This window comes from Triturus cristatus, chromosome 12 (assembly GCF_964204655.1).
Source record: "Triturus cristatus chromosome 12, aTriCri1.1, whole genome shotgun sequence".
NCBI classification, from domain to species: domain Eukaryota; kingdom Metazoa; phylum Chordata; class Amphibia; order Caudata; family Salamandridae; genus Triturus; species Triturus cristatus.
In genome coordinates this window covers 756,848,655-756,862,875 of record NC_140595.1, presented here as the reverse complement: position 1 = coordinate 756,862,875, position 14,221 = coordinate 756,848,655, and the positions used below count along the sequence as shown (strand labels likewise).

Genomic DNA, 14,221 nt, shown 5'->3' with positions numbered 1-14,221 from the left:
CACATTTCAATGAAAAACAAATATCTTCCATAGAATACCTTCAGAGAGGGAGTCAACGTCACTTTAGTTGAGCCTTAGCTTCTAATAGCCTTGCCCTCCGCTCTGCTAATGCCACCTGTCTTCTGGGCTGATCTGTTCATGCCTTATTTGGGCTGGGTAAAACCTACAGTTATCAGCTTGCCACACCACAGGGAAAAAACATGTATGGATCTGGGTAATGACGCTTTAGATGCATCTAAATAGATCTTGAAGTGCAGCCTGGAGTCTGTGGTCACCATTGCTCTGTCTGTATGCACAGCTTTCATTCTATGTAGACACACTTGGATGTGTTTCACCGGCTTCTCTGGAGATGCCCACGCCACAGTCCTGAATATGCACTTCATTGGCGATCTGGAACGACGTCTGATCTAACCTTGGAGTGCTTCAAAAAACACAAAGCCCCAGCTCATGTTTTGGGCCTAACCTCCACGCCTTAGCAAGACAATTCTACCACCAGTGCAGAGAGTTTAAAGACTAATCCAGGCAGTACGGGCCGGTAAGAGACCGGCTCCTAAGCCTGTCCAGACACCTCAGTAGCCATAGCACTCCTCTGGCAGCAGAGGTGTCTAGTGGACGCCATCACCACCAACAGAAGCAAATCCGATCTCTGCCATTCTCCACCGCACTCTTATTAGGGGAGCAGCCTAGGCGGTGAGGGAACCGCAGGAGATTATGTACCCACCAGACACATCATGATCCAAAATAAGTAGCTTTTTCTCAAAATCAGAAGTGACATGGCACCACTTTGTATATTATTTCCGTAATCGGAAGATAACTGCTCTTGACCTCAGTTTTTGTTTTTTAGGTTTTAGACATTTCTTCATATATTGTGTAGTTTTCCTAGCAAAACAAACGTAGCTTAAATGAACATGTGCTTCTCAATAGTAAAAATTGCTTTCCCAAGGCCACGCTCCTTCAGTATTCAAGGAAGTCCTTCAATAATGCTGCGATAAACAAATTGATTGGGTCGACGAATTGCCCCCTAAAGTTACAGCCCATAAATCGCGTCCTAACCCGTATAGCTTTACGCCTTCGGATGTGACTTGCGGGCTGTATGCTTATCATGCTATGTAGAGCCTGACATTTCACTTACCTCCTCTCAGCCCTACATGGCTTCCAGAGGCAAGGTTACATCGCCTGCAGAAGTCCCCTTCGGTGGTAGACATTAATGCTAAATCAGGGTGTGGGTTGTAATCGCCATTCATGCGCAAACAAGTGTTTGTACAGAGATTGGAATTCTGAGTTTTGCCATCATTATCTCGTTATGGCTTGCTCCCTCAAGACAAATTGTGGCACATTTAACTTGCTGAAATCTATCCGGTGGTAAAGGCTTGGTAAAAGGCAAAACAAGCTGTATTTTGGAAGTTAGAAAATGTTTGTGCGTGTAATGTCTCATATCCAAGTGAAAAACATAAATAGGATGTGTTTACCATACCCACAAAACACCTCTGCGGTCTAACTTTTGTCGGTCGTGCCCCCCGCCCCCCCCCCACCCCCCCCCCCCCCCCCCCGCCCACCACCATCTAAACCTTTTTACACGTCGAGCCCCTGCCACCGCCACCACCACCTGGCAAAAAATTTGTGGCAGCGGGTATTCTGCATCATTGATGGCCATTCCCTCCTGCAGAGCCCAGGTCGTATAGGGCAAACACTATTAAATTAAGTAAGAGTGTTTATATAACTGATGTTTTTGTAGTACATGTGCTTATTCTGAAAAGAAAAAAATTAGCACAAAAAATTACATTGGTGCTTTATTTTTCACATAAAGCACAAAATTTGGGATAGATTAGCAAACACACTCCCAAAACACAGGTGTGGGAGTGCATGTTCTTCTCCACAGAGACAATGTGTGGATGGATTCTTGCTTCTGCTATCCTTAGGTTGTGCTCCACTTCCAGTCTTGAGCAGCACCTGTAAATGGGAGTGCTCACAACATTTTGTAATATATTTTTTGCAGTTTTATATAGCGCGAACATAACCCACAGGTATTGGAGCGCTTTACAGGAGCATCTTTTACATTACACAAGCACACATTCATTTTTTGTAAGCACAGGGAGATTAAGTGATTTCTCAAGAATTGACCCTCGTTTCGCAGCTCTACAGTCATCAGCTCTGGCTGTTGTGCCACATCCTTGCCCCTAAGCAAGAATCAGAAAAAGAAGTATCTTTGATTCTGGAATAAAATCTGTTGGCATCTCATTCTGGGTAGTGTGCAACACCCGCTTTGACGTGGAGCCAGTGTGGGTGTGACTGTGGTTTGCTACAGTGATGCTGCGACAGGTGCCAGGTGCCACCGCCTCAGCACATGTTGCAGCAGAAGGCCACACTTCCGGTTTTAGACGTCACATGGATTGAGGAGAGCTCCAGTGGGCAGTCTCCCCTGTGAGCTGTCCCATTTCAATCTCTGCCCTCTCTGCAAGTTTCAACAGCATCTAGGGCCGTGGGGTCTGAATACATTGCTGAACACTGATAATCCCTAGTCCCCCTTTGTCACTCACCTCCACGCAGACATGGCTGAAGAGCATGGGTACACGAGGCAGGACACAACAGTGAGATATGGTATGGACACGGATTTTATCATTGTGTGAGAATTGACAGTATCTGAATCGGTGGCGGGAGCCATGTCAAAGGCCTTAAAAAAACATACAGGACCTCCTGTCTGACCAGTTTCGACTTGCAAACGGTCGCAGTTAAGACACAACCTGTGGGTGCAGGAGGGTCCCCAAAGTGTGGATCAGAGATAAGAGAAATGCGGAACAAAGGCATACTCTTTCGACAAGTTGCAGTTGCGAAGACCAGAGGGATAAGGTAGCTGCTGGGCCCAGTGGTGTATTTTGACCAGATAAGGGTGCCGCCTAAAAAGGGGCTTCTGACTTAGACCTGGGGGATACAAATGCCTGCACATCAGGTGTGCAATGCCCACAGTGCTCAAAGGGCTTCAGCCACACATTGCCCCCCCCCCCCCCACTCGTGTGTCAGCCCGGGGTAAGACAGCTTCCTGGGCGCACACACAGTTTTGGAGCTGCCAGCCGCACCCCAGAACTTCACAGGTCTTTAAAAGACCATTTACGGGTTAACGAGGCTTTGTTTTTTTCACCCCTTCTTAGAGCCCCTGCATCTCCACTCTTCCCATTGCTGGAAGAATTAGTCCCCCTCCCCCCGCCCCGAAATTGTTGCGCCTCTGGCCTTTAAAGACCTGTGACTCCAGACACTCACAGCCGAGCCCCTAGCAGCTGGAGCTGCAGCAGCTCGGGATGAGAGACACGACTCACGCCTGGAAGCAACAATAGAAGGTGAAGTGGTGGGGTGAAGTGTGTGCCTCCCCTGAAGGGGTGCTGTGCCCCCCCCTGCGCACCCCACCGTTTGCAGACCTATGCTCTAAGGACATGTACTGGTTGTGGCAGACAGCTCACTCTTGTCTGATCTACTCCAAATCTGTGCCTTAGTAGCCATCTTCCAATACCTCTAGACCCCCCCATGGTACACTTACCCCCTGAATAGAAGTTCAGAGCGAAATGCCGATCTGCCTTGCATGAAAAGAATTGCAGGTTCTGAGATCATCCGCACACTTGTGTTCCTCTGATGGAATCCGTCAGGTCAAGTGTGGTGGAATTTATCTAAGAAAAAGGCAAAATATGCTGAATTCTGCATTATTTCTAAATTGAACGTATGGAATAGGAGTATTTCCCCATTAAATAATGGTATTTTCTGTGTGTGGTAAATACCACACCTTATTCTGCACATCTTGTAATCTGGGCTGGAGTAGCCATATTTATCACCTTCCACTCATTCAATTGTCTATTCATCAACTGAACGTAGAGAAAAGAACAGTGGAGCCAAGTCAATTTGCTTAGTATACGCCTTTTCTCAATTCATTCTGCTTCTTAGTTCAAGCGATATTCAGAGCGCAGATCACTTACTTTAATCAAGGTTGGGCCTGTTCAGCCTTTCATCTAGGCTCAATACAATGATAACTACAAGTTATGAAAGTATAACATTAACTAAAAACAGAGACCTTACGTGAGGAGGATTTTTTGGAAACTTCTTAGAGATTAAGTGGCCTTTCTCAACAAACTTGCTCTTGCAGCAAACTGATTGTCAAGAAGCTGTGCTCACCCGAAATGTTTCTTCTCAGGAAGCCTTTCTACTAGAAATGCAGTTTTTCAGTAAGCTGCTGTTCTAGAAAATGCATCTGGGTCTTAGTTCTTGCTGCTTATGTTGTGCAAGTGAGCGTGCTGGTATTGGTCTGGGCTGCAGAATGTGACCCTATGGCTAGAAACATGTGGGTGAATCCTGTCCATTCATGCAGTACCATCATGTGATGTAAAAACCATGGGTCTAGAAAGGTTTCCTGTGGGGGAGGGGTTGTTTGGATTGATGGAACTGGTCGTAGCTGTATGGCGGTAACAATGTGATATACATAGGCTCCGACTGAATACAAACTTCTTTGGGAGGGTTGCAGAGCAGGTGCTTCTCTGGAAGTGAATTTTAGGGGAGGCATATATTGTGCCACAGAAGAATCTGGTGGGGGCACCTGTAGAGGTTATTGTTATGATGACAGTTTGGGGCTGCATGCTGGAAAATGCAATTCCTTGCATCTGTGGTGATGGGCCAGAAGGGTTCCAGGAGTAGGCAGTTGACTCCTGAAAGCCTTACCTGAAGGGTGGTGGTCCTGTGTCAGCTTAACGTTTTGGAATAAAAGCACCTTTCTGTATCTTAGCCTAATGTCTTTGATGATGGATCTCCACAAAGCTGAACTCCAAAAGTTACTGGATTTGGGTTTTATTGAGGAAATTGAATCCTCAAAGCGGTTGGCCCCAGTGGTTCTTGCACCCAAAGATGGTGGTAATAGTGTGCAGATGTGTGTAGACATTAGAGGTGTCAATAAGCATATCTGGGTAGATCACCAGCCTCTCCTAAACATTTCAGAGACTTTAGGAATTTCTAAAGGAGCCAGGTTGTTCAGTACCATGGATTTATAAAGCCTCAGCATACCCTCAAGTGCCATTACATGCTGAATCCAGACACCTTCCATCATTGGTGACACCTAGGAGCATACGTGTTCCTGCACATGCCTTTTGGGTTATCATCATCAGATGTTTGTTTCCCGAGAGATATGAAGAAACTGTTTGGTGTCCCACAAGTTCTCTTTTTTTCAAGATTATATCCTGGTGTATGGAAAAGATGAGTTACCATGACAGAATTCTGAGGCTGGTACTCCAAAAACTGCAGCATGTGGGTTTAACCATAAAGAAAAACAAATGAGATTTGAAGTTACAACTGTCACATAATTGGGGCACACAGTCTCAGGTGAAGGAATAAGACAAAGTTAGAACTAGCTAAAAGCATCATGGTGGCGCCTACCCCTAAGGATCGAGATCAAGTAAAGATCTTTCCTTTGGTTAGCAGAGTTCTGCTCGAAGTTCACAGCAAATTATGCTAGTGCTGTCCATCCATTATGAAGTTTGCTCAAGAAGGGCGCAACATTTTTTTGGTCCATCGAGAGTGAAAGGACTTTCCAGTGTCTCAAAGTTCCCTTTTGTTAACAGCTTGGTCTGGGAGCAACGTTATCATAGATTGTTGAAAGGGAAGAGAGATTAGTTGCGTTTGCTTTGCAGTCCTTGAGAGGAGCCGAATAACGATACTGTGATTGAACATAGGGAATAGCGTGGGCGGTAAACATTTCTGATTTTTTTTGGTGGGGCATCCCATTTGTTGTACGATCGATCATCGTCCTTTGGTGCAGATTTTTACCTGCAGATATTGGGAGAATCTGACACCTAGGATAAGAAGATGGATAGATGGATTGATGGAGGGATTGACTATATAATTTTCAAGTTGAGTATTTGCCTGGTGAGAGAAATATAGCAGTGGACTGCCGTTTAGAGTTTGCTATTGATCGTCATGGCACAATTGTGGGTCCTGGAATGAATGATTTGACGACTTCAATGACTGCTGTAGCTTGGGTTAAGGAGAAAGCAATCACGGAGGAGGCCAGGATGGAAGATGCGGTATCTGGAACATTGTTAGATTACATGGTGGATTGGGTGGCCAGACGGTGGTGGCATTCCTAGCTGTGTCAGATGATTTTTTAATGTAAGTGAAGAGTTGAGATTCATTGATGGTGATCTGATTAGAGGTTTGCAACTAGTTTCACCATCAGGATTGAGAGAGAGAATCATGACTTGACATGAGGATCAACTGGGTAGAAATCTAACCAAGACTAGGAAAGTGAGCTATATTTGTAGCCAAATCTAGATCAGTGGGTGGAACGGATGGCAAAGGATTGAAGGCCTTTTGTTAACAATGAAGAAAGCAAAGTGACTCATTCTTTACACTTATTGACTGTTCACATTCCATTGGAACCTTGCAGGAAATTAGTGATTGATTTTTGTGAAGGATCAGTTTTCATGTGAAGGAATTCCAGGTGAGATTGTTGCAGACAATGAGGTACAGTTTGTTTCCACTGGGATGAAGGAATTCCTGGGTACTTTGTCGATCCAACATCCTAGAATGGCTTTATTGTCTCCACAGCCGAATGGTCTTGTGGAATGTATGAACAGAATGGTTAACTCATGCATTCAGAGAGCGTTTCACACCAGTATGTCTCTTAGGGAGATGTTGCTGGAAACTTGGTGGGTGCACTCCTTGGTTACAAGTAAAACACCTTTCCAGATGTTAAAGGGTAGGGCTACGCATTTGAACTTAATCCAGCTTGGTTGGGAAACTCCAGGATAGATGAACCCAGAGGGAGAAAGTTTACTGATATTGAGGCTAGAAGGGAGAATTATCAGAACAGTTATAAATCTACATATGATAAGAAGAATTGTGTTAAGGAGTGTAAATGGAAGATTGGAGATATGGGTTTGGTGAAGAAACGTGTTTTTTGTTAAGAAAGGCATGTCCAAGTTGTTGGTTCCTTTTAAAATAATGGACATGAGGAAGAATGTAATGGCGTTGGACTCTGGTGAGTTGTGGAGTATGCCTCTGCTGTCAGGGCAAATGATGTTGAAAGAGGTGATTCGGATGTGGAAGATCCAAGATCATCTTTCAAGTCATCTTCTTCTGGTGCAGGGTCTACTGCTTCAGTAGGTGGTGGCTGGAGAAGAAGGGAGTACGTTAGACCAGGGTGGTGGAAGGATTATGGTTTTCATGGTAGCAGATGAAATATCTGAATATCTTCTTTTCTTTGTGAACATTCACATTGCTAGTATTGTAAAACTCACAGTTGTCATATTATTTCAAGGTTATAATTAAACTGATCTTATTTATTCTTTTAGTTGTACATATGTTTTATATTATTCTTCAGTGTGGTTTGTAGTTTTTTTGTTACTGCAATATGTTTTCTTTTTATAGTTATGGGGGAGGGGAGGGTTTTATGGTGCCAACTTGTGACTGCATTCTGGAACAGGGAATTCCTTGCATCTATGGTGATGGGCCAGAAAGGTTCCAGGCAGTGCTTAATTTGTAAGAAATAAATAAATAAATAAAAAATAAGTGCCAGGGCTCTCATCAGAAGGCCACTGCAACTTGCACCACACATTGCCCATACCATGCTGCCAATGATGGCAACAACACAACTACTAACCATCACACTCCTAAAAGTGTGGCAATTCAGACTACTCCGTGCCCCAAAAGCTATAAGAATGGTTTGGGCGGCAGGTAATAGTAATTTTTAATGTATATTGAATTAATAATTGACTGTTGGTGTGTTCATCTCTAAATTAGTCAGACAGCACCACCTTGTGGCAGACTGTCACAAGCGCCAGTGTTGACAAGTAAGTGCCAGTGCCGAGCTCCGGAAACAACGGTCTCAAATTAAGCACTGATTCCAGAAACAGGCAGTTGAAGTCAGGAAGCCCTACCTGAAGGTTGGTGGTCCTGCGTCAACTTACTTTTTTGTAATAAAAGCACCTTTCTGTATTTGAGCCAGCTGTCTTTGATATGCTGACCAACGTAACATTTATGTTTACATATATATATAAAATATATCCTCTCTCTCAGTGGTTGCTGTAAGCAATCCGATCGCTGGTGGTGCCGTGCAATGGCGTCTCCGCTCCGACGCCAACATTTCAACAAAAGCTCCCAAAATAACAGAAGAGCGGCACTTGAGTATGGTGTCTATTGCAAATGTATTGAAGCAGGGTGGTGGGTGGGTGTGTGTGTTTAAATCTCTCTTTGTATGTATTTGTGCCTATATATATATATTTCACTATAGATATTTACACACTAACTTACAAAGTCCGATTTAAATATCATAAGCAAACAAAACTACTTTGCAGTGAAAGGTGGTTGTAAAAATTAATTGGTGTGGCGACATGCTGTGTCTGTTTTCCACCTGGTACATTTGGCAGTTTTGGAAGTGATACCGGGACAAATAAAGCTGAGGCACAGGCTTCATCTGCTTGCTCTCCCCAACAGAGATGCAACTGTAAGAGCAAGAGGGTAGCCTGCTGACCTAGACATGTTATGTTCCCAACAGGATTCTGGGGTCCCGTAGCCCGTTCATTCTTTCTGGACTTCCCTCGTGAGTCCTAAAGTTGCTGCAGTTGTTAGTTTGTCCTTCCTGCTCTGCTAGAGCTACAATAGGGACCCGTTTCCAACTCTTTCCACTTTGAAGTCTGCTTGAATTTCCAAGCACCGCCCCTTTTTGGATCGAAGCCTATCAGAGAGGACAGCTGTCTTATTTGCTAAAAGCATCTTGGGGACATTCAGAAAGTTTCCCTGAGAGTGTATTCTGCCCGTTGTTTACCATTGGCTTTGTAGTTTGTAGCTCACATTTGCTTGCTTTGTGTTTGCTGGCTCTATTTGTTGTAGGCTGTCCAGCTTGGATTCGCCCCTCCAGTAGCCCAAACCCTATTTACAGTTTTTGTCCACCAGTGCTCGATTTCTGTAAACAGGCCTAGACATCTTGTTCTTATCTTGTCACATTTGCTTTCCATTCAAAGACAGAGGTCAAATGTCAGGTTTTCTCTTCCAGGGAGCTTGCTGTTTAATTTTCTTTCTCTGACTTCAAAGTCAGAGGATTTATGTGGCAATCATGCTGGCTCTCTGGAGTGCTTGAGGAAGGCTCTAGGATGTTTTTTTTTTTTCTAGAACGCATTTAAATGTCACAAAATGAACTGTACAGATGTTTCAGACTTAGAAAAGCCCAGATGAAGCACATTTTTTTGTAATTCTGAAGTGTGGTGGAAAAAAGTATTTTAATACGATAAAAACAAATCACTACACTGTGATATCATTTCCACGCATTGTTTGTGTGCTCTCTACTGTTATCAGTGAAGCGGTATGTCTGTGTAAATATAATAGTGATTTCGTTAGAAGATGTGTTGTCGGTAATGGAAGTGTGCTACCACACCATGCACACTTCTCTCTCACTCTACACCACTCCATGTCACTGCACTCTACTCTACTCCACTCCACTCCACTTTACACCACACCACTGCACTCTATTCCACTCTACACTATTCTACTCTATGCCAATGCACTCCACGCCACTCTAGTCTTCGTCACTGCACTCTTCCCCACTATAGTCTAGGCCGCTCCAGTCTGCACAACTACACTCTACGTCACTCCACTCTATGCCACTCTGCAACACTTCACTCTAACCCACTGCACTCAATGCCAATACACTGTATGCCAATGCACTCTACTCTGTACCACTCCACGTTTTGCCCCTGCACTCTGTCAATTCACTGTTTGCCACTCTAATCTACTCTGCACAACTGCAATATATGCTACTGCACTCAACACCACTTTACATCATTACTCTTCCTCACTCTACTCTATGCCACTGCACTCTACCTTGCACCATTCCACTCTACCTCACTCTATCCTGCACCACTCCAGTCTAAGTCACTGCCTTCACCTCTGAAACAATCTACTCCATGCCACGTTACTCTGCGCCACTCCAATCCATGGCACTCTACACCACTGCACACTACTCTGCACCACTGTAGTATATGCCACAGCTCTCTTTGCAACACTACTCTGCACTAAGCACTCCACTTTACACCACTGTATTCTGCACTACTCTACACCACTATTTTCTGCACTACTCTACCCACGGCACTCTGCAACTCTACTTTGCACCACTCAACGCCACTGCAGTCTATGCCACTCCTGTACACCACTCTTATCTGCGCCACTGAACTCTAGGCCACTGTATTCTATGCCACTACACGGTATGCCTTTCCCCTCTGCACCACTCCACTCTATGCCACTGCACTCTACTGTGCTCCACTCTAATCATGCCACTGCTCCCTATACAACTCTGTGCCACTGCACTACTGCACTCTACCCCAATCCACTCTACTGTGTGCCAACTTCACACCACAGTAACCCACTGTATGCCACTCTACTCTGCACTACTCTACTGAACTCTATGCCCCTGCACTCTATACCCCTGCACTCTACACCACTCTACTCTGCACTACTGCATTCTTTGCAAATGCACTCTAAGCCACTGCACTCTGCCGCTCTACTCTGCATCACTCCACTCTATGCCACTTCACCCTGCAGCACTCCACTCTATGCCACTTCACCCTGCAGCACTCCACGCCACTGCACTCTACAGCTCTATACTCTACACCACTCTGAACCACTCTACTTGGCACCACTCTATGCCACTCTAAGCCACTGTACACTCCCCCATTCTACTCTACGCCACTGCACTCTACTCCCCTCTATGCAACACTCTAATCTACGCCACTGCATTCTGCAGTGCTGCATTGTACCCCTTGAAATTCTGTGCCACTGCACTCGACAACACTGCACTCGACGACACTTTACTCTGAAACACTTAATGCTAATGCAGTTAAAGCCGGTCCACTGTACGCCAATGACTGTATGCCACACTACATGACTCCAAACTATGCCACTCCAATACACAACACTCTATGCCACTGCACTCCACTCTACTCAACTCTTCGACATTCCACTCTACGCCTCCCACACCACTCTCCTCGGTTCCACTAACTTTTAGCCGTGCTGAACAGCAGCCATGATGATGTATAACATGGCTAAAAAACATTGGCAAAGCCAACAGCTCTTGCATAGGTGAGACCTATTGGCTTTGCCAGTGCTAGCGGACACGTTCTCACGAAATGTGCAGCTGTTTTTCATTACAAGGTATCGCAGAAGAAGGTCTTCTAATGTTTTTCCTTGTTGTGGTGCATTTCAGCCTCCTCTGGTCAGAACTCGATGAGCTCACACACTGACACGTGGTTGTGTAGGGGTCTATCTGGAGTCCAATAGCCCAGTCTCTTGACACTGCTAATCGGACTCCGCTGCCAGTGACCAATGTGTGACAGACTAGTGGTTGGAATGTACAAACCTCTGGACCCATCTTGTCACCTCCTTTCATTCTGGGGATCCCGCCTAATGCCCTCTCCCCACTGGGCTTGATGGCAAGACCTGCACTGCTCAAAGCTCCAGGCCTCCACATGGAGACCGTTGGCCCCGATACTGCTCGGTGACCCTGAAGCATACGTTTGGTACCCCAGGGTTCTTCCGGAAGCACATCCAGAGGCTCTCTACCATTCCCTCAGGGTGGTAAGGATGGTGCAGTAATGGTTACCTGTATACTTTCTACTACATTGAGGGAACCCAGGGTAGACCACGACCTGCATCCAGTTCTCCTAACAGAATGCACAGTCCAGGTGTGCTGAGGCTTCTCACAATGAAGGGATTTGTCTCCCCGCATGAGCAGAGTGCGGATGAGTTACAGAATGTCCTCAGTAATCCGTCCAATTGACAGAAAATCGCTGATCTTCAGACGTGCTATTGGTATTGATATAATGCATCCACCATGCATGTATTTCAGATACAGATTGTAAGCAGGTAGACCTATTAACTTGTGTCCGTTTTTCTTCTAGCCCTTCTGGCCTCTTGGCACTGGAGTGGCCCGAGGATTCCTGGCAGCGTACGATGCCGCCTGGATGGTGAAGAAATGGGCATCGGGTGCCCCACCTCTGGAGGTCCTGGCGGAAAGGTGAGGACTTGGCAGCAGCTGCACCAGATAACCCGAGTACCTGCTGTGCTGGTCTGGAATATAACGTAGCTAGGGAGAGATCATGTGTTCTACTGTGACTTTACTACTACCCCAGCCAGGCTGACCTACGTGGACAATAGCTGGGTTGAGCATGCCACCCTGCATGGAAGAACTAGACTACCCTGAACCCGGACGAGCCGGTCTAAGGCTGTAGTATACCGTAGATCGACACAACAATGTCAATCAGTGGTATATGCAGGCTGAGGTGTAGGGGCTGGATGGAGATCAAACACGCCCCTTCAGTAGGAGGGGGAAGTAGAGCTGTTGTAAGTGCCATCCAGCAAACGACACTGATCTAATAGGCCGGTTCTGTGCAGGTAGGTAGCATTACTAGGGTCAGGAATGCACGACACTTGGAGACCAGCCCTGCACCACGAGACCAGCCCTGCACCACGAGACCAGCCCTGCACCACGAGACCAGCGCTGCACCACGAGACCAGCGCTGCACCACGAGACCAGCGCTGCACCGTGTGAGTACAATCCTGGTTGACACATTCATTCCTTTTTGTAGTCTGAAGGCTTCCTCTGTGAGTGATGCTTGCATTATCATTGTATTGTGTGAAGCTTGCTCATCTCCAGTCACAGTGTGGTCATGTGACTGTGTATTATTGGGGTACTCTCGTGCAGTCTGGTGTGAGGCAGCTACTGCAACAGTGATGTTTTGATTGTGGGATGTTTGTTGGACCCTAAAACCCTCGGCTCCCAGTCCTCTTTTAGTTTCCATCAGTAGATCTGATGGATCGGAACGGTCATCACAATTTATCAATCACATTTTCACAAGCTTTTATCAATCGAAGCCCGTTTTATTGTTGTTAAATGTGCACCATTTAAAGACCATGAATTTTAACACCTACATCTTCTCACAATCGCATAAGGTTCCCGTGCATTCATAGAGTAGCATGCGTTCAGTCGATTATAATAACTCATACACATGGAGGCGAACCTATATCGGATCATAACTATTTTTCAAAAATCTCGGTATTAGACAGGAACTTCTGACAGTATGTGTATATATTTGTGTGTGCGCACTATATATAGTTTTATCTGTATATAGTTTATACATATATATATGTATGTATTTATTATGTATATTCACTGAAAGAAACAAAGGTTAAAGTGATGTTATAGTTAGGTTTTGAAATTAGATAAAAACTAAAAATTTAAAAGCCAGTGATATTCACCAGTTCTAGCTGACTGAGCTAAGTAGAATTTGTTCCTCCGCCATGCACTGCTTATGACTTCACATATTACATCACAGATGACATGCTGAATAACATCATTGATGCCATCACTGATCACATCACAACTGTTTCTTTTTTATTGAATGAAATTCGGGGATTCATTTCAGTGAATTTGTTTTTGTTTTATCATACTCAAAGTTGACCATTTGCCCTGCCCCGTCAGGCAACCTGCAGCCAACAGTCACGCTGAAGCACACGACCAAGAGCCACGAGCAGCTGGGATACAGGACCAAAATGAGTGACAGGAGAAAAAGCTCCCTTGGCCAATCAGGAGGCCTGCTTTTATTAAATGTTGGGTACTGAGGAACTCCGCAAGACCAGCCTTCCAAATATACCAAACTTTTTATCCCCCTCAAGCCCAACTTGAGGACTTCTCTAAATGCAAAATTCTCAAAAAACAGCTGGACTAATTTTCACTAACTCACAAAATACACACTTTCTGAAACAAGTTCTAATTCTCTGCCAAATTTGGTGTATGAACATGGAACATCACAATTGGGCCTCCTATCCCCTCCCTCCTTCTGTTTTGCAGCCTCGGTTGATGGATCGGCCCTCAACTTTCCATGAAGAAGCCAAGGAGGATAATCTTTTTAGGTCTCGCTGAGCCAGCGCATGCGTTGCTCTGTGAGACATTTAGTATTGGGGTTTTTGAAGTGCTGCCACAGGCTTTTGGTGGTTTAGCGCTTGCGTAAACGTGCGCAGCCGCCATCTGCCTCCCTTCAAGCGCTCACTCTTACACGCGCATCACTAGCGTGTTTTTTTTTTTTTTTTACATTAGTACAAGCTTCACGCGTCGTACAGCCAATGCTTGTTATTATTTCTGATAGTACTGCACTTCTCTGCCGCTGGGGTATACTGCCTGGTATCATGGCTGTGGCATTCCTCAGTC

General features: G+C 45.3%; 1 protein-coding gene across 3 annotated transcripts in view; it reads left to right on the top strand.

Moving 5' to 3' along the window:
• MICAL1 (microtubule associated monooxygenase, calponin and LIM domain containing 1) overlaps positions 1-14,221 on the top strand; it is a 398,198-nt gene that overhangs the window by 241,891 nt on the left and 142,086 nt on the right. For all 3 annotated transcript variants that reach the window (XM_085639238.1, XM_085639240.1, XM_085639239.1), the window contains exon 9: positions 11,916-12,031. In XM_085639238.1, coding sequence (XP_085495364.1) covers positions 11,916-12,031 — 116 coding nt within the window. The remainder of the gene's footprint in view (positions 1-11,915; positions 12,032-14,221) is intronic.